Here is a 21,521-nt window from a genome sequence, read left to right on the forward strand (position 1 = left end):
CTTGCTTGGAAGTACGTGAAGAAAAACCAAGTAGATAAAGTGTTTAGGGAGGAGCTGCTTTTGCTTGGTACCAGAGGGAGGAGACTGCAGTGCAGACCCGGTAAAGAGTTCTTGGACTCACATGGCCCAGCCTCAGCTGACACAAGCTAGAGGAACGGGGACCTCCTAGGGTGGGCAGCTGAGAGCCCAGAGGGATGAACAAGGGCATGGCGAGGGCAAGACGGGAAGTCAGGCCAGGCCAGGCCGGCGTTCAGGCGCAATGGTGGCAAATCAAAGTCAGACGCGGCCTAGCCATGGCCAGGCAGGGCCATGGGGAGGCCAAGGGCAGGCTGGGGTCTGGAGCAGCGAGACCCATGCCCAGGCACAGCTGAGACAGAGCTGAAGGCAGGGACACCCTGACAGACCTCAGGCCTGGAGGCCTCTGCCTATGCCTCAGTGGGCCTCATGGGCCCATGGCCTGCCAGACACAGCTCAGCCTGCTGCTGGCTTATTTGTGCCACAGAGAGATTGCAGGCTCTCTGTGCTTGTAGATGCTCCACATTGAACGTGACCCTGCAGAGACAGACAAGATGAATGAGGCCTCCCCTTCTTGCCTCAGTGATGCCATGCTTTCAAGGCACAAACATCCTTCACAGCCAGATTTATTTGGCTAGACCTCCTGTCTGCTTTTATGAGCCTTCTGCCCGAGTCTGACCTCACCTCAGCTGCAACTCCAGGCTTCCGCAGGCTACACCAATGAACACACCAGCTGAAGACTGCACCCACCACCTCCAGGCACAAAGACGGCAACAGCCTTCTCAGGCACCAAGGCATGCTGTGACGTGTGATGCCACCACTGAAGAATGGCCGCAGAGGTGAGCCAAACCATTCTTGATTTCCAGCCCCCAGTTTAAGACCCAGAAGCAGAGAAGCACCAGCGCGCTCTGGGTCTGGCTGAGCAGCAGTGGAGGACGCAGCTATGAAGGCCTACCTGGCCAAGTCTTCATCTCTTCAAAGGCAAGGAGATAGCTAGCTAGTCATTATAGCTCTGCTAGGCCACGTTTTGCAAAGATGCCAAAGCACACTTGGTAAAAACAACTTCAGATAACCCTCAGCCTCCTCTCCCAGCAATCACCGAAGACGCAAGGGGTGAACGTTAATGTCTGTCTGGACTCTAACACTAAACGGCCTTTGGATAACACCAAAAGTACCTTCAAACCGTCAACTGGACCCATTCTTCACAGAACCGAGAAATGAGAGCTCTGCCAAGGAACGGTACTGTAAAGTCTCAATAAACGCCAAGGACAAAAGTGGCAGTCAGCTCTTGTGGTGATGTGTAAGGGGATGAAATTCAGCTGCTTAGCTGTTCATTCAAAACTATGCAATACCTTAGCCCAGCACTTGCCTTGACATTGCAAAAGTGCAGGCACCTCCTGAAAGCACAAGCATCTTTTCTCCATGCAGGAGACTGTCTTGGCAGACCAGTCCCCCAGCCACCCTCCACTTTTGCAGCAACAGCCAAACAGAGCACAGAAATCAAGTGCAAGGGAGTATTTTCTTTTTATGGGGAAAAAAAATGGCAGAAACAACAACTTGCCAACAAAGTAAAAGCACAACAAATGTTATACTGAAAGAACACTTCGGTTTTGGACCAGCTTTCCAGTTTGATCCATGTTATCACCATGCACTGTGCTGCCTCACGCATGCCTCCTCCAGCCTCACCTGCATAAGCCCTGATGTGACCCCAGCAGCCTTCCAGCCACATGCTACTCAAGACTCCCTAATGGAGGGAGTTCCGCTGCCACAACAGGTCAGGGGAGACTTATTTTTTTAGTGCCACTGCTGATCCAGTCCCATACTGGTACTCTATTGCACATGATTTGCCAAAAGCTACGGCAACAAAAGGGATTGTGGTTTGCCTTCCCTCCCCAGCAGTTTGTTCCTGTGGAGCTAACACTGTTTTTGTCAAGCCTGTTCTTCTTTCCCTTCAACACCGTCCACTTTTAAGACTTTTGAGCCAGTAAGGTTGTTAATTTAATCTTCCCATCCATAGAGGCAGTGAGGCAGGTCCCGCAGTCCATGGCTGTGCTCCAATCCACTGTGACAACAGGAGCTCGGTGTCCTCCCAGGGAAAGGCAGCTGTCCAGAACCTTTTCCTCACCATTTAACTAAAAGAAGGAAAGTATAGGATTTGTAAGGAGGCAAATTTCTGCAGCAGGGACAGTGCACCCCCAGGAGAAGCTGAAGCCTGCTATAGACTCTCTATTACAATATGTTAAGCACAAAATTGTTGAGAGGTACGTAGCACACAGGAGAAAGTAAATTTTCAGTCTCACGACAGAAGCACATATTCTCAAGCAACTCAGCTTCTTGCATCAGCGGAGCTGCAGTAACCCAACAAGCCAGGCTAGGAGTATCCAAGCCTAAACTATAGCTGATGTTAATGTGGGTGCACTAAATGCCCCAGATGCTAGTAAATGTCCCATCTAATCTGCCTTGCAATGGCTTATACTGATGGGTACTGACTCAAGCGGAGGCAGGCAAGGAGCATGCAGTCAGTAGTTACTTGTTACTGCAGCATAGAAGTTTGTGTATGTGGAACCACTGAGCCTTATCCCTTCATTTTATTTCAGTACACAGGAAGAGGAGATAATCAGGCTGGGACTAACACAGCATGAGCAAGCACACAAGGCAGAATGAAGACGAGCATCAGTCAACAATTTTGCACATTTTGCATTGAACTGGCAAGAAAAAAAATTGTCATAGGCAGTTGGGCACAAAGGAAAACTGTTGCAAGCTAAGTTTTTACAAACAAGGAGCACACATATTCTAGCTACATACAGAGGGCCAAATACTTACAGAGGGTTCAGACACTTCCTTAACACCACATATTGATAAAACTCACACTGTATGAAACGGAGCAGCATCTTTCACAGAGCAGTGACAAGTAGCTGCTGCTTGAGAACTTCCAGAACACTATTGCAGCCCTGTCATGAGAGCTTGTATGGATATGTAAAAGTACTCCCCATTACTTCAGACTTACCTTAAAAATGACTCCTCCAGTAGAAGAACACGTCAACATATAGTTGCCCTCAGAATCAAAAGCAAAAAGCCTTCCTCGTGGGAACTGGACTTGCTTGTAGCCACTGTACCCAGACAGAACAAAAGGACCTGTCGCTTCGCTGGGAAGATCATATTCAGACACTTTCAAGCCACTTTTGTGAATATTCCACTGAATAAACTAGAATGACAGAAAGAGATGACAAAGCCCAAAGATGAATTGACTGGGATGAAAGTAGAGAGGCCATTCCTTGTTTTTAAGCAAAGTGGCTACTCCTCAGAAACAGAAGATGGCATTTTGACATCTCTATCTAAGTGGCTATATTCAGAAAACACAGAGTTCCTACTGTCCAGGCAAACATTGCACTATCCTCTCCACAAGCACTGCTGCCTGTAGGTCCTTCCACATTACATGCAGGATCCTGGTGGGAATTCACACAACTCTGATCAGCCAAGGACTGTCACCTTTAGGCAAGTGGCACTCTCCTTGAGCCACACCTCTACTGCTGAACACTGTGAAGCTGCACAAATGGAAGCCTTCATTGCAAACAACAGGGAGCTGATGACAAGGAAATTTATGCAGAGTGTCAAGAATCGGCTCTTTGGTGAATCCCAGATCAAAATGCAGTGATCTGAGGGGCACAGAAAGGCCATCTTCACATGGATTCCCTAGAAAGGGGATGGCACCGACAGTACGATTTGCAGACAAGGTCTGAGTCAGCTACAGCTGTTAATACATTTTCCAGATACTGCCTCTGCAGAGAGTGCATGCAGCAGCATGGTACTGCACACCCAAGACTACACTTAGCAGCCTGCAGATCCTCCAGATTATGAGGGTATTTTTACTGCTATCCCCCCACCCTATGGAAAAGACTTCAGAAGGGATCTCACTGACAGCTGACCAGCAGGTCACCCAGAGCCTACCTTGCCATCCTCGCCTATGCTGTAGACTGTGTTCTCATCACAGCTGAACTCAACGGAGTAGACTTCCCCATCGTGTGCTTTCCAGCTCATGGCACACTCGTGCTGCTGCATGTCTGAGGGGAGAACCAGTACTGAACATTCAGTCACACTGAGATGTGATGAAGAGAGAGGCCCTTTATGTTCATAAAGTCTCTGTCCCAGCCTCAGAGAGCCTAATATGATCTGAGTACCCTGCGCTTATTCTGTAGCATGTGGCTTTTACACCAGGCACATAAATCATTGCCTGTAAGCAGTCACCCCTTCCTTCAGCTTTACAGGGTGTGCTCACATGTTCATTGTCAACAGCAGGTACTCTGCATGCAAGTCCCACCACCAACTTTCCTCTTCTCCTCCCCTTGCTATCCTGTCAACACTCACAGCTGCTGCCAGCTTTCCCCTCCCACAGACCTGGGATGGCTGCCTCCAGCTCAGAACTTGGGAAAGAAGCAGATCTCTCCTTCGCAGAAAAAGGCCCTAACTGCCTTTATCATGAGGACAGGCTAAAGAGGACAAAAATCTAAGAAATAAAAAAAATGCTCAAGGAAGGAGGACTGTTGGGAGGTGTCTGCCTTCAACTGTAAGGTCACCCATCATCTCTTTTCCTCAAAATTCAGCCTCTGGCAGTGGTGCTGCTGTATGGCACAGCCAAGACTTCATGCCTCAAGGGCAAGTTAACTCTGCTCCCCAGAAGGAAGGAAACAAGAAACCCAGCAGCACTACCAGGCTCTCCAGCCAATGTCCCCCACAGAAAGCTTATATCAATTCACTCCCGAGAGCTGTTGTGGAGGAGAGAAAATAGCTTCCACTTTGGTGTGCGGGCATGTCCCACAGCTGCCTCCTTGCTGGCAGAAAAAGGGTGTGAGGGGCACACATCTAGGGCAACAGAGGGGCCACCTCACTGCCCAATTTCAACGTACCAAAGAGACGAACAATCCCATCTGCAGCCCCGGTGACCAGCAGGTTGCCATTGTGGTTGAAGGCTGTGCAGTTAATAGCAATGGGCTCAGGCTCCAAGGAGAACTGCAGCTGGAAGGGAAAGTCTGCATTAATGCTAAGAAACAGAGCTTGGGGTGCAAGGAGCTGACCTCCAGGGAAGGGAGGATGTAGCATGGACTCCTCCAGTTTGAAGCCCTTCACCTCTCACAACTACAGGCTTCAAGGTTGGCAGCTGCATTTTACTGCGACATTAAACAAACATTCACGTCAGCCAAGCCACAACTTTCTTGGCCATGGCCTGAAGGCTACAAAACCAGCTTCTGGCAAGCATTAGCTTGAGCATGTTGCTTTCTCCTACACGTCAGGAACGGCACTTCTTAAGAGCTAAGGTGAAGGATGTGATGAGGATTCCCTGCCAGAATCTGACCCATATCAAAACAATGGAGAAGATGACATGAGATGACACCGATGAAAAAGCACTTCCCTTTAACAGGGAGGGCAAGAGAAATAGCGGCAAAGACAACCCTTCAATATAGTTCAACTGGAGAAAGTCTGAGCAAAATATCATCCAATCCACTCAGGACATTTCCTGTCACAAATTCTGCAGGCAGGATAGAAACAAAGCTATGGTCTATTTTGAAGAGTCTCTCAAAAAAACAACTTGCCACCAAAAAAAACATGTACCAAAACACCCAAACCCAGAAGCTACTTAGACCATTCATTTTTATCCTGCAAAAAAGGACAAAAAAAGAAGGGGGGAAAAGTAGGGTATTGAAAAGGAAATCAGCCTAATTTAGAAAGAGGGCTCCTGCGCATTGAAACAAAAAACTCTCTCAGCAGACTGAGAAAGGAAAGAAATCCAGCAAGTACTTGCTGCTTCATTGTTTTAGTGTCCCACAGTAGCAGCTTCCCAGGAACTTGGTTCATGCTTTTGCCTCCGGAGGCGACTGCTGAGAAGTCCATGTGGGAAATGAGGCTCTGGGCTGCCGCAGAACAGACAAAGGAGGCACCACTTGGGCTACAGGCAAGTGAGAGGATCCTGAAACACAGCAAATAGCCTGCATTGCCTCTCTGCAGCAGGTGTCTCAAGCACAACACTCAACTATGAGCTCTCCCATTAAGACCACGTAAGACAGGGTGCACTGTAAAGGAAGGAGAGATTCGTGTGCTCAGACAGGTCTTGAGTCTCTCCCATCTAACTGAGCAGTTTTACACTGCTCAGACAGGGACTCCCCTCTGGATGAAGGCTATATAGTCCTACTGTTGCAGAAAAGCAGCAGGAACATCACTGGCCTTTTCACAGTCAAACCCAAACATTTATACTTCTGCACTCACAAATCAGTATTCCAGAGTTACCTGGGCATGTCTTCGTCAATGCTGATTTCACAGAGATTCTTCTTTGCTTCTGTGTCGTAAAGACGAACTGTCCCGACCCCACTGCCAAGCAATAGCTTGAAACCATCAAGTAGGAGATGGAAGGAGTGTGAGTGAGGAATACAATGATGCTGTCCAACAACCACCAACATCACAGAGTCACTTTCATTCTATGTATGTATTTGAATTAAATGTCACTCCGTTAGGGAGCATCCTATCTTTCTGTGCATATCACACCAAGGGGACTACCCCAGAGCCACAGAAGTACTGCTTTCCAGCAGGGAAAAAAGATCTGATAGGTGCCAAGATGGAGTAGAAGCCACTTTCTAGAGTGTAGCTCAACATAATAGGGTGCAAAACGTATGTGGAGGCTCAGTATTTTGGGGAGTAACTAGGAAAGAATAATACAGAATTAACAATCCAAGTTTAAGGGAAAAACAAGGAGAAGCCACCTCCTTTCATCCAGAGTAGAATAAAATTCACTCAGAAGGGCTCACACATGCTTTATAAGTGGTGCTACAATTTAAATTAGAACTAAAACTATGGAGGGGTACATTATCAAAGAAAACAAAGCACGCCAGATCCTTCTCACTTTTGAACCTAATCTGCTCCTGAATCCTCATATATTTCAGAAAGAAGAATCTTTCTATCAGGAAGTAGAAAATAAACTCCAAAAAGCAGAAGAAACATAACAACTGCACGGACAACTTCCTTTCCAAGAGCAAAAGAAAAGAGACCTGTGGCACCGTCTCTTTGCATTTTGGGGTTAGCAGCAATGCATCACCAGTGCCAGAATGTGAGCAGAATATTCCCTCAGCTGCAGGCCTGCCTTCTCACACCACCCTGTCTCTTCAACAAAGGAGGGCATGGAACACTATCAAGGGTTCTAAGACTCAGGACATTGTGTATAATTTGAGGCTTCTCTCTAGTAACAGAACTAGAGAAACAGTGCTATAGGAAACAGTTGAACTGTCCCGGTATTTTAACAAGCCCCAAGCCCCTTATGCATCCACGAACCTTCAACTCATAAGGCACCAGTATAAAACCAGACATGTAGCCCTTTTCAACAGGTGCACAAGCAGAAAGTCAATGCCACACCTTTGCTTCTCAGCCCTGCTCTCCCATCTCTGCATTTGGCTCAGAGCTTCAGTAAAGCTCCACTGGTCCCTCCTGCAGTGTTCCCATGGGCTGTTGTACCAGGTTGCCTCTGCCTGTCTTTACAAGTGGTTGCCTGTTCTGTCTTAAAGGAGCTACTTTTCTGCAGCTCTACCAGCACCACAGCTTGGGAACTTGTGTTTCAGGGCAACCAGTGGCAAATTTCTTGCTCAACAGACACAGCACACTCCCCACTCCAGTTTTCCTTATGCCCCAGGGGCTTCAGTTCTCCATGTCCCACTAACTGTAGCCCTGATCTTATTCACAGTGCAGCTGTCTAGAAGTTAATGTGCAACTTGTAGCAACACAGCCCTCAACCATCTGCTGTGACCCTCAAGACTCCACAGGTAGATTACTCACCAGCCGATCACGCTTGGTCGCCCATTCCAGAGACAGCAAAGGAGATTTGGAAATGGATGAAGCTTTAGTTTGCATCATGGGGTTAAAAGACCAGACTTTGATGACCCCATCCACGTCCAAGCTGGCCACTCTCCGTCCAGAACAATCAACTCTATGTGGAGAAGGAAACTGATTGGATATTTTTCTCCCTGAAGTTCTTAAATGTGAGCTGGTATCCCAGTAAACCTTCTCCTGGACACACACCAATTCATTCTGCAGGAATCAGAACTTCCTTGCACCATTTCCTGTTCAGTCCATGGTAACTGGCACAATGAACCACGCCAAGCCCCACATGCAAAGCATAATGCCTTTAAGCAATACCATCCTGCTTTCCCAGGGCACTTCCTCCAGGCTGGCATTTCACAGTCACAAATGTCTCCATCCCTTCTCACTGCACAAACAACTGGCTATTTTCAGTCTCACCAACTTGACTGCTCTACAACTGAGAGGCCATGCACAATGTGCTGGACAGAACCACGGCTAGCAGAAAGGGGACAGAAACATCTGGTCCTCTACAGAGGCCCCTACAAGAGAGCCTTTTTCTGCCAGTCCATTACCTGCAGTACATGATGGATGAATGGTGTTCTCCATACTCGTCCTGGCTCAGGACGATGAAAGGCTGCTCCTGCCGGGCCACCACAGCCTCTGCACTGCTAGCAGGCATTCTGGTTGAAGTATCTGTTTGCTCAGCATGCAGCTCTGAGCATGGCTCCGTCTCACCTGTGCTAATATCTGATTTCTTCTCAGCACTTTGGCCCTGAAGGAAGAAATCCTATGTAAAATACAAGGAAGCAGCAGCTCCAGATCAAGTTCTCCTCCAGATCAAGCCACTCCAGTCTGCTAGAAGAAAAACCCAAGAAGCTAGCTACATTGAAATAGAAGCATTGTCAGCTCAACACTCCTTTTGCCAGAGACCTTTCTCAGCACAAGGATAGCATGTTGTACCATTGCACCGCTTAATGTGGCTTCCTTGGTTTGTAGAGTCACTCACATCCCCCTCCATGTGCCCAGTCATACACCTTCTGTAAGAATTCAAAGGAACCACAACATCTGTTTGCATACCTCAGCTAGTATCAGATGCCCATTTTGATGCTCTTAGAGCACAGACTCACAACCAATGTATTTCAAGGAATTCTTGCATTCAGTAATCTAACTTAAGCCTGGTTAATATGCAATTTAGTCTGCCTGCACAAAGAGTTTTTGTTGGATGCTGAGCCCAGTGGATGTATTATCCTTGTCTGCCAGAGATTTAGTCTGCACCCAGGGGCAACCACTGCAGCCAAATGACTCTACTGTTATAATCAGTCAACACACGAGTCCAGAAGCTTAAAACCCAATTTGACAGAGTAGACAGAACAAATGACATTTTAGGAGATTAAGGTGTCTCAATGAGAAAAGACCTGCTCTACAGCACTCAGAATTGTGTGAAAACAGCTTAGTCTTCCCTTGCCACCAGAAGCTGAACAAGAAGCAGATACAGCATGTAAGTCAGTAAAACATCTGTAAGGATTCCTTTGCTAAATCATCCTCTGAAGAGGAAATGTCCCAAACCAGTATTGGTACTTATGGCTTTGAGTCCCTCTCCCCTTGCTTTATTCATAGCAGCTTCATATCTTGAGCAATGGGTCCAACAATGCATAATCAAATCATCTGAAATCACAAGGTGGAAAGATTGGGAAATCAATTCAGGAATGCCTCTCTGTGTTAGCTAATGTGAGGAGATAACCAATGAATTACACTCATGTGAAAGACACAGCGCTGCCTTTCACTTTCCTTCTTGCTCACATGCATTGCAAATAACAGAAAGCTAAACAGTATCAGCTTCCTCAAGAGCACGTGAAGCAACTTTTACAAAGCCAGGAAAACACTGCCTTAACCTGGAACATCCTGAAAAATAAACTTGTTTGACTTACTGGGAAACTGGGCTTTGCAATTTTCTAGCCAACATTTAATTAAAACATTTTAGATGAGCCACGAAGAAACAAGTTCTCTCAGAGCCTCCAATACCCAGTTGTGGAGTAACATCTCTCTAGGGCAGCACTCCCACATACAGAACAGTCACACATACTGGCCAATAGCCAACAGTCCCTCAGTACTGTCTCTCTCCCAAAGCAGTCTCACACAGCCAAAATAAACATGGCTGAGACATTGACATGATTCCCCCTGCGCTCTGTACCCTTTGATCACACATCTGCTGGAAGCCAGACAATACACTGGTGAACATAAGTAGTTCACTGACCTTTGGCAGTTAAAATCCAGGACATGGTCCTATTATTTCATTAGATTAGAAAGCAGGGCACAACCTCAGGCAAAACATAGTGTTCAAAAAAAAGAACAAAAAAACCCACTTGAAAAAGTAAGTGCTGCTATGAAGGTTATCTCCACTCCTATCCAGGAAAGCTTTCCATCCATTTTTATCTGTCCAGCATAAGAATTCACAGGATAGAACTCAATTGGGCAGGATGGCTGAGCCAAGCCTGTTGCCACTACAGAATGGGGATTATAACAAGGTATTTGAAAATAACCATTAAGGCAGATAAAACATTCCCTGTCCAGGACCAGACTGTTGAAAATATCATGACAAAACACAACTCTTCTTCCATTTGAAATGTCACAACTGATTCCCTTCCAGGGACACAGAAATAAACAGAGTATGGCAAGAGTTGATTAACTACTGAGATTAACCTTTGATGCAGTTAAATGTGAGTAGCAATTCAGAAGCTTAAACGAGAACACTTGCACTTGTTTTATCACCTAGCACAACAAACTACAGAAATATCAATCCTCTGCTTCCCAAGCCTTGCAGTATTGCCCAGTACCTGGAAGGTGCCCTTCGACAGCAGTTCCTTCCTCTCCTTCCCATGCTCTTGCAAGCGCTTCTGCCGCTGCTGCAGGGAACTTGACTCGCCTCCTACTAACCCACTGAAGTGGCTCTTGCTGTCCTTACAGCTCGCTGTTCCTTCTTTTCCTTTGGCACTCTGAAAGGCAGAGAAATTATTTGCCAAATCTGTGCTTGTGCTAGGCTACAGAACAAAGAGCAAAAGAGGAGGTAAAGAAACCAAACACCTGCAAGGGCTTCACAACCCTCCAGAGAATAGCAGCTGTACACACTCCATGGATGCTGAGCACTCTTCAATAAATACAGTTGAGAATTACCTGGTGATTTGTTGGTTCTTTTTTCCCTAGCAGCATACTGCCAGTCTGTGTTGGAGAAGCCCCACTTGGATGGGCTGGTCTGGAAGGGCCCTTTTTACTTTGGGAGAGAAAAGAGGACAGAAAGCCTCCCCGGAACTGAAGAGAATGTGCAGTACTCCTCTGGCTGCAGGTCATATCACTAATACAAAATAAAACACATTAAAAAAAAAAAAACAGCCAAACAAGCAAACAAAATCCCCAGATTACGAAAGCATGGCCAGACAATCTGATCAAAGACCACTCAACAAGTGCCAGCTGTTTGAACTACTGGAGGACAGATGTTCATTTCCAAGCGAATGGACCCACCATGCATTAAAAAAAAAAACACTATTTTAAAACAGCCTGTTGGTGTCTTGAGCAGATCAGTATAATTACTGCAATCAAAGCTCACTTCCCAGAGATGTCAATGTCACAGTAGGTTCAACTGTTGCTGAATATCCTACAGGGCCAGCTCAAATTCCTTCCACTCCACCTGGTCAGTCTAGAAAGACCCTAAGAGAGAGGCAGAGGAATCCAGATTTCCCAAGAATCTTTTCAGGTGGGATTCCCAATTCAAAACATAATTCAAGGGGCATTTAATATCTACTGTCTCACTGAACACCCACAGATATTCAGCAAGTCACATGAAGCAATTTTAAAGTACAGGCCTTCAACAGTTCAGAAACTGGACCCAAAGAAAATAAGAAAGTTTAAGTCCATTTCTATGATTACACACACTTCTTGTCAGCCCACAATGCCAAGCAGCTGCTTCCCCAAATGTAACCACCTGACCTCACTCAGCTGCAGCTTCCACTGAGAGCAGAGCAGCACCCAGGGCAAAGGAGATACATTCATCTTCAATGTGTCTACCCTCACCTCTACGCAGTATCTGTTCTATCAAAGCTGGGCTTTGAGTTGAGCAGACATATAGAAAAAGAAACTAGAACCGGCCTGCAGACCAAGAGACAAGTTTCACAAACAAGGAAGGCATCTTTTTCTAATACAAATAGACAAAAATGAATATGGGAATAAATTATCCCAATGTGTGCTGATAAACATCAGGGCTTTCCACAGAGTAGTTAATATATATATGTATCTCTCAAATTAAATTCTGTAACCTATCCTATGCAAAGAGTGCACAGGAGTTAGCAAGATAGTTCACCAAACACTTAAGTCTACTTAATCAGACAACATTTAGACTACAATAAAGGCTTTGTGTGTGGTTTCTGCTACAACTTCTATCTGTCATTGTGAGGAGGATAATTTGATCAACCCTCCTCCTAACTGAACAGAAGTGAAAGGAGTACATGAGAAAGTTAAAGCGCCACCCCTGTTATTAATACCTTGTGGTTAAGCTATGTTTGCTTTCAGATCCTTTTAAAGCAAAAAAAAAAAAAACCTTAGTACTGTTATGAATTGAAACACAGTCTTGCTTTACATGACTGTGTATTAGGGGAAAAATAAAGATTTTAAATAACAATGAAACAAGCTGTATTACTGTGTACAGCTGCCCAGTTTCCACAGTTAGGAACACAATAGATGTAGTCATAAAATACACTCTAACTGCAGCAAGTTTATGAAGAATTCTGTGTATAACTGAGCCTCATGGAAAAGAAACTCCTTTTCCATTGACTTTGCAAAGGCAAGAAAGCACCTCTGCATAAAAATGACCCCTTTGGATCATAAACTAACAGTGTCTAAATAACAACACAGGGCACTCTCCTACTGCAACAAATGTGCTAAAGCAAACAGGAGTCAAAAACTAATCCATTTCATTTGAGCAGTACTGCAGAGTACTGCACTGCTAACACTGCCCTGGCTGTCCAGAACACCTTTGTATAACCCTGAGAGGAGAGCAGAATCGCTTCAATGCTTGTGTGCTAGGGCTCCCACTGATTGCCAAGAATCTCCCTTAAACCCACCGTAGGCCATCTGAATTTTTTCCTGCATTGACTCCCAGGGTGAGGAAAAAGGAAGTGACCCTTTAGCACCCCCTCTGACCCAATAAAAGCAGCAGAGCCTGTCCTTCTCTTCTCCCTGCAGGACAGGAACTCACAGCTCAGAGTCCCCTAGTCGATCCATGTTGGCCACATATGCCGGCAGCTTGTGATGCACAACAGCTGGTTCCATCTCCAGTTCCTCTTTCTTCATGCGTGAGGATTCGGCCTGCAGAGCAAACAGCTACAAGAGGAGAGAGACAAGTAAACAGAGGGACAGAGATTCACCTCCTTCCCACTTGATGAAGTTGTTTAGACCTTTTATTTCAACAACCCCAGAAGGGTGGGGAGGCAAAAAAAGTAGCTCTGACTGAGCACTACTTTAGTCCAAGTAGTCAAAACAATCAGTGCCTTACACACCTGAAACTGCAGCCTGTTTAAAACCCTTTGCTCCTCTCCTTGGGCTGTGACTCCAGGGACATTAATGAAAGCCAGTCAGGGCAGAGCTCTTCAGGCACGGGCGATGTACGGGCACTGAGCCAAGGTGGTAATCTTCTTGGGTTTGGTGAGCTGGCAGGTGCACTGAGGTCACCGTGAAATTCAGCTCCACACCCTGCTCAGCTCCCTCCCAAGCATAGCAATGAGATTTATCTCCACGTTATGGAGAAATAGACATTTTTCTTTTCCTCCTTAACAGAGAGGAACCTTGGGATGCAACTCTATAACAGATGTGGTCTGTGCCTGTGACTTGAAGTGACTATGAATTTTCCCGAACATTTGTTTTTCAGACATAACTCTTGTTTTTCCTGTTATACTATTTAAAGAAAGAAATTACAAGAAAAAGAGGCTTTAGAAATCCAGTTTGCTATTCATGTATTTGCATTGTTTCAACTGTGAAAACAGAACCACTACTTAATTTCAACCAGCATCAAATTCAAATATGCGTTCACAACACCTTATTTAAATGTGTATTCTATAGGTAGCTGCTTCCTTTTCTGACCTGAGCAGTTCCCCAAAAAGGAAAGTCTAGTTTTACCTCTGCCTATTTGCCAGAGAACACTTATCCAGTTTGTAAGTGTTATCAATCAACATAGCACAAAAAAAAAAAAAAAAAACCTAAAAAACCAGCCTTGACTAAAAGCACAGAATACAAAATAAGACCTCGGTTTCAAAACATACATTATCCTGCTGTCCCTATTCACTGACCATCTTTGCAGAACCCTCCTGTCAATGTCTGCCTGATCCACTGATTCCTCCTTTGAGGGAGGGGTGAAACTCTCTTAAAATCAATTACTCTATTTTACTTCAACATTTTTAGGACAAATAAAAAGTGTTGCTCAGCGACCAAAACAGTTGAAAGGAAGCACAGTGTACAACATTTTTTCTGTGGAACAGGAAGTAAAGCACAAAGCTTAATTCATAATGAATATTCATACAGAGAGAGCTTTTACTTGATATGTTTGAGGAAGCGAAACTGAAGGGAGAGGTACAGTCACCTCCAGTGCAGACACAGCAATACTCTAAACACACGTTTCACAATGTAATCACAGTCCCAAGTTTGCTGGAAACAGTTGAAAGACAAACCAAAATAGCAAAGGACTTACAGAAGTATCTGCCTTGGAACAGCTGCACTGAACTAGACAGTTACAACTTTCTTGAACCGTTGGAACCAATTTTACAAAACTTACAGCCTCATACAGTCAGCAGCTAAAGAGTGGCTTCAGCTCTCACCTTATGCCGCAACGATTCGTTTTCTTCTTGCAGGAGGCTGCTCCGAAGACATTCAGCTTCAAAGTTCAAAATGACTGGAACTGGTAAGAAGCGTTAAAGAAAACCAAGGCGACAACTTGTGTGCACCTGGCTCAACTCTAAAAGCCAGCACTGCATACCGCTACTTGCCTGTAAGACAGCAATTCTGCCCCGTCCCTACTACCAGTGAGACATATGTCAGAAGGCCACAGGCCAGAAGACTAACAGCTTAGTCAACTCTGAACTTCCTTTGTACTTTAATGTTGCACAAACTATTTCACATAGGCTTTCCAAGGATTTTTAAGATTCTTCCCTTTTTTTTGCACGCCAGAAGCAGAGGACAAAGCAGGTTATGTTACCGCACTAGGGTACACTAAAGACATAGTTCCAGATGAGCTGTATTACAGCTGTAGTGTAAACCCGCATGAGCAAGTTTGTTTGCAACAGCAAACAAAGTCAGAATTCTGGAGCATGGGACAAAAGCTGTTATTTCTGCCAACATTGAACTGTTCTGTTATTGCAAGATGTCACTAGACAATGTTGTGAACGTATGTACCCACAGAAGGGTCTAACAGGACATGATAGTTCAGTTATGAACTATGAGCCAAGGTTGCATGCCTGTTTTGTACTATGCCAAGGAAAGAGAAAGAGCATTTCAGAACAAGATGTGCAGATGATTTCTAGCCACTAACACAGGGATGAGTTCAGAGTTGGCAATAACCACAATTGTTCGTGCCCAGGAAATATAACATATCACCAGATAACTGAAAAATAATTATTCCAACATCCTCTGGTAAATATCAGCTTCCTGTTAAGTCTTGGCTCTAAACAATCACCTGAAAGTAGCAAGCTCTGTAAGAATATATTCTTGGCACCACTGGTAATAATAAGCCTAACACCAGGGTGCAGGAGATTTAACTATTAGTTGCAAAAAAAGGATATGCATGCACTGAAATAGGACACTCAGGAAGTTGTGCAGAGACACAATAAATGTATCTGCCCACTGGCGTGAGAAATAGGTGGCAAAGGTGGGGTTGGAGTCTGGAGCTGGGAGGAAGGGCAGGACAAACCAATCCTTCCACTCCGTCTGGTTCTGAAGCTCGGAGGCCTGCTTGAGGAAAAACTCCTGTGCCTTGTCATTGCGGCCAGTCTGAAACACAGCAAGAACAACAGGGCTTATGCTTCCATTAATGTCACCACATGGGTCCTGGCAATATTTGCTCAGTGTTACAAACACACCAACAGTGACTTTCACCACCCAACAGAGCGAGTGGTTAGAGTTAACAGATTGATCAGTGAACAAAAGAATCTCAAATACACTAAGAGAAGCTCACAAATGCACTTAATCTAACATTCCTTGCAGTCACCACAGTCTCCTTTAAAGGCTGAGACAAATTAAACTAATCACACCGATTCCAGCTAAACTTCTGTAGTTTGTGCGCTGACATAAGATGTGAACCTTTGTATATAGGACCAAAGAATACTTCCCATTACTCAAGTCTACAGCAGATGTAGCCTGAAAAGATTTCCATCTGATACGTTATTCAGACAGGTCAGTCATGCCTCAGGGTAAGCACAGGGAAAAACAAAACATGAAAAACACCACACTTCCAGAAATGTGCATTAGACTTTTCACAGAATGGTACGAGTTGGAAGGACCCTCTAGAGGTCACCTAGCCCAAGCAACCGGAGTAACACAGCCAGGCGAGTTCTGAAAAGCCTCCCAAGAAGGAGATTCCATAACTGTGCCAGGGCTCCATCATCCTCACAGCAAAGAAGTTTTTCCTTGTGTTTAAGTGGAACTTCCTGTGTTCCCACTTGTGTTCATTACTCCTTGTCCTGTCATTGGGCACTGCAGAAAAAAAGACTCACTTTATCCTCTTGACATCTACCCTTCAGGTATTTATAACCATTGATAAGGTCCCCTCTGTCTTCTCCAGGCTAAAAAGCTCCAAGTTCCTCAGCTTTTCCTCGTAAAAGAGATGTTTCAGTCCCCTGATTATCTCAGTGGACCTGTGCTGGACTAACTCCAGAAGTTCCCTGTCTCTCTTGAACTGGGAATCCCAGAACTGGACACAATACTGCAGATAAGGCCTCACCAGGACAGAGTAGAGGGGGAGCAGAACCTCCTAGGAACTCTGGCCACACGCTTCTTTATGCATGCCAGGATGCCATTGGCCTCCTTGCCCACGAGGGCAAATTGCTGGCTCATGGTTAGTTTATCATCAACCAGCACTCCCAGGTCTCTCCCTGCAGAGCTGCTCCCCAGCAGGTCAGTCCCCAGCCTGTACTGGTGCACGGGGTTGTTCCTCCCCAGGTGCACAACTCTGCACTTGCCCTTGTTGAACTTCAAGAGCTTCCTCTCTGCCCAACTCTCAAGCCAGTCAAGATCTCATTGAATGACAGCACAGGTGAAGGATCTAAAGCACAAGTCTGATGAGAAGCAGCTGAGGGACCTGGGGCTGTTCAGTCAGGAGAAAAGGAGGCTGAGGAAAGACCTTATCACTCTCTACAACCACCTGAAAGGAGGCTGTAGCAACATGGGAGTAGTCCTCTTCCCCCAAGACAGGACAAGAGGAATTGGCCTTAAGTCGCACCATGGGAAGTTTACACTAGATATTGGGAAAAACTTCTTCATTGAAAGTGTTGCAAGAACACTGGAACAGACTGCCCAGGGAACTGGTGAAGTCAACATCCCTATAGATGAGGTGCTTAGGAACATGATTCCACTAGGTGGGCTTGGCAGTGTGAGGTTAGCGGTTGGACTCTGTGATCTTAAAGGTCTTTTCTAACCAAAAGAATTGTATGATCAGCTACTCTTCAGAGTTTGCTGTCATCAGCCAACTTGTTGAGGGTACACTGTGTCTCTTCATCCAGGTTGTTCATCAAGATGTTGAATAAGACTAGCCCCAGAACTAATTCTGTGGAAACCCATTGGCCACAGGCCTCCAACTCAACTCAGCACCATTTTGACTCTCTCACCAACAGCCATCACTAAAGATTTTTAGTCAGGGAATGGAATCAAGGAGAACAATGTTGCTTCTAAGTGGTAAGAAAGAAATGAAACATTAAGTTCTGACAGGTATTTGTCTGTTCCGCTTGCCAGTGCCCATCCTGTGCAACATACTCCATTGACTTTCCAAGTGTTGCAAGATCACCTCTGCTCTATTGTAAGCTCATTATTTTCTCTTCTATTCAAAACAAGCAAAAATATTCACTCATTTTCTCTCTCTCATTACCTTACACAGACTTGAAGCCCACTTCTCCCCTCTCTTACACACTAAAATTCAAGTCACCTTTTTCCCTTCTGGACACTCCAACTCCCTTGATGCCTTAAGAACTGCAGTGACTGGAAGGACCGGTTGAGTCTTGCCAGCAGGTTAGACTGGAAGAAATACAAACAATCGTTCCTGTTGATTGCCAGTCCTGATCTGCACTGCCACTGCCTGATCAAGTGTTCCTTACTCTACATCAGAGGAGTTGATTACTGTTACCAACATACAGGTACTTGGGGCTTTTTTCTGCCCATTTCTTCACTTATGAATCACAGAATCGTTTTCGTTGGAAAAGACCTTTAAAATCATCAAGCCTAATCACTAAGCTCACACTGTCAAGCCCACCACTAAACCAAATCCCTCTACTCTGCCTTGGTGAGGCCTCATCTGGAGTCCTGTGTCCAGTTCTGGGCTCCTCAGCTCAAGAGGGACAGAGAACTTATGCAGAGAGTCCAGCGCAGGGCCACCAAGATGATCAGGGGACTGGAACATCTTTCATACGAGGAAAGGCTGTGGGAACTGGGGCTGTTTTGTCTGGAGGAGACTGAGGGGGGATCTCATTAATATTTACAAATATCTAAAGGGTGGGTGTCAGGAGGTTGGGACATCTCTTTTTTTCTATGGTATCTAGCAACAGGACAAGGGGTAATGGGATGAAGCTGGAACACAAGAAGTTCCATTTAAATATAAGAAAAAACTATTTAACTGTTCAGGTGAGGGAGAAGTGCAACAGGCTGCCCAGAGAGGTTGTGGAGTCTCCTTCCTTGGAGGTCTTCAAGACCCACCTGGACATCTTCCTATGCAACTTGATCTATGTTGACCTTCTTCTGCAGGGGAGTTGGACTAGATGACCTCTAAAGGTCCCTTCCAACCCTGACCATTCTATGATACATGGCTTTTAAATACCTCCAGGGATGGGGACTCCATCACCTCCCTAGGCAGCCTGTGCCGGTGACTAACAACTGTTCTTAAGCTGAAAATGTTCTTCTTAATATCCAACCCAAAAGACTGCTTTGAGCACTGTTCTTGCCCTACTCTATTCTCAAGGCAATGCCCCACGAGGAGGTGTTCATGAATCTCGTGATCTCTCCCGATATTCAAGTTACTAACAAAGGTTGAGAAAGACTGAGCTAGCAACACATGTGCTTTGAGGGGGACCTGCCTTCATGTCCAAATGTATCTTGCTCTTAGCTAACTCTATTACCCTCTTGGCTGAGCTTTCCCTATCCTGCTTACAAGCTTGTCATGTGAGTCTGTGTCAAGCTCCTTACTACACTCCTGATGTATGACACATGAGTTGCATGAATTGCTCCTTATCCACGAGGCCCATCAGAGGCTGACAAGGGTATTTTATTGCTCTGGTTTCATAGATCGGGATCTTTTAAAAATAGAAGCCTAAAAAAAAAAAAAAAAAAAAAGAAAGAAAGAAAACTCAAACAGTACCTGAACAGTATGGACGAGGTAGTATCGGAATAAGCTGGTTTTCAGCTTGTTCACCGTTGGCCGGTACACGTCTTCCAAACGGCTGAACAGGCGTCGGTCCAGATAACCCCAGTAATCCCGCAGGGCAGCCAGATCATAGCTCTGAACAAACTGTTGCAGCTGCTCCACTATCTTATCCACCTAAAGACAGAAGACTGCAGTCACACCAGGGCTCATTCCAGCACAGGAGACTTTCTGTAACTTCATGCTGAGAAGCTTTAACTGCACAAATAACACAGCAATAAAGCCCGAGCGTATGCATTAGCTATTTTCCTAATCCTGGAAAACACTCTGCATTTTGCATTAGTGTTCTTCTGCTTTGCAGAGCCTTTCAAACACAAGAAGAAACATGAATGAACATAGGCAAACACACTTTGACAAAGAGATCACATTCTTTTAAACACAATTGCTGGGGTTTTTTTGCATGTAAGCAAAATTTTCCACTTCTTTTTAAAAAGTCGGTTCATAATAAAGAAAACAGTATTATTTTCAGCCTAAAAGGAAAAAAAAGAAGTTATTTAGCAAACACGAAGAAGACGGATCCATTGCACTGCAGTCTTTGAAGGATGTTTAATAACATCAGCTACAAACCAGGCAGGCATAAAAGTCTGCAAACAGAACTCTTTTTGTCATCGTGTCTCTTTGCAATGATTTCCACAAGATGCATAAGGCAGATGATGGTGGGGGTACAGATTTTTCATCTAGTGATTTCTGACAGCCTAGGTAGGCATCAGAATAAAAAAACCCCAAACCTACATCCTATGCAAAATTCAACAACCAAAGATGTTTAATTGCTTCATACATGCTTTTCTTCCCCCCAACAGCTAATGTCTTAGGACATCATCCCACCTCTCTCTCTCTGTGGCTTCCTACAGATAAAGGAAACGAGTCTGTGACTCCAGCACACCCTTCTTGGACAACAGAATTCCAATTAAACCAACTTTTTGCTGATCTCTAAACATGAAAAAAAAAAAAAAGTGCTGGTGCTTTAAAAATAAAAGCAACATGTTTTATGAATTACAAAGGTAGTGGTTGTACTGCTGGGTTCAAAATGCCACATTCGATGCCCAGAACTGCTGCTCCAGGAACATGAAACTCGCAGAAAGGACCAAAAGTGTCTCTTAGAGTGTGGCAAATTCTATGTTAATGTCGCCCAGTGCTGTCATCCCAAACCAAGGAGCGATACTATAAAGCCACTGGATAAAAACTCTCATGACTAAGAAAATATCCTGGTAAAGTGATGTCCTCCCGCCGCTGCCCTCTCCTCCGCTCCTTTGGGTACGAAGCTGAGAACCCTCGGGTGGCTGGCAGGTTGGACGCGAGGTCAGCAGGCGGCGGTGGCGGACGAGCCGGGCATTGCAGGTGAGGGGCTGGAGCCCGCCACCCACCGCCGCTGCTCCTTGCTATTGCCGCTTAGGAGCCAAGCGGGAAGAGAGCGTCCGACCGGGTAAAGCCCCCGGCGGGAGGCTTGCGCGCACATCAGCGGCGGCGGGGCCGGGCGGCGTCTCCCGCCACCGGGATGCGGAGGGCTCCCGCCTGCGCGGCCGCCCGGGCCCCGGAGCCTAACCCAACCCCGCGGCAGGGGCAAGCCGCTTCGGCGGGGACGCGCGGGGGTCCCGAGAGCCGCCCCGCCGCCGCCCGGCCCGCTCCCCTCGCCCAGTCCCGGGAACGCGGAGAGGCGCCTGCGGCCCGCGCGGGTACCGCATCCTCTTCGGGGAGCGCCCGCACCCAGCGCCTCGCGGGAAGCGGGACGCGGCCGCCGCTCACCCGGAAGCCTTTCTCCCGGTCCGCCTTGATCTCCGCGTCCAACTGTTTCAGGGCACCGGTGAAGCCTCGGAAGAGCAGATACTCCCGCACCAGCTCGTCGGTCCGCTCCGCCGCCGCCGCCATGGGGGCCCTGCGGCGCCGCCGGCTCCGCCCGCCCACGGGCAGGGAGGGGGAGCCTCGGCCTCGAGCGAAATGGCCCGGCCCAGCTTCAGGAGGACTACAGTTCCCAGCGTGCCTTGCCGCTCCCACTCAGCGCAAGACGCGCCGGGGC

At 46.2% G+C, this 21,521-nt stretch overlaps 1 protein-coding gene across 1 annotated transcript; it reads right to left on the bottom strand.

The window, feature by feature from the left end:
- Positions 1-1,515: 1,515 nt before the first annotated feature.
- Positions 1,516-21,426, bottom strand: WDR91 (WD repeat domain 91). Its single transcript, XM_062014872.1, has 15 exons — positions 21,251-21,426; positions 19,445-19,624; positions 15,669-15,876; positions 14,709-14,791; positions 13,097-13,221; positions 11,023-11,200; positions 10,686-10,844; positions 8,424-8,623; positions 7,828-7,978; positions 6,295-6,389; positions 5,809-5,977; positions 4,920-5,028; positions 3,964-4,076; positions 3,023-3,220; positions 1,516-2,147 (listed from the first exon to the last, which is right to left on the bottom strand). The coding sequence occupies exons 1-15, from the start codon at positions 21,371-21,373 to the stop codon at positions 1,983-1,985; spliced, it is 2,256 nt and encodes a 751-aa protein (XP_061870856.1). The 5' UTR covers positions 21,374-21,426; the 3' UTR covers positions 1,516-1,982.
- Positions 21,427-21,521: the final 95 nt, after the last annotated feature.

Source organism: Colius striatus, chromosome 1, assembly GCF_028858725.1.
Source record: "Colius striatus isolate bColStr4 chromosome 1, bColStr4.1.hap1, whole genome shotgun sequence".
NCBI lineage: Eukaryota > Metazoa > Chordata > Aves > Coliiformes > Coliidae > Colius > Colius striatus.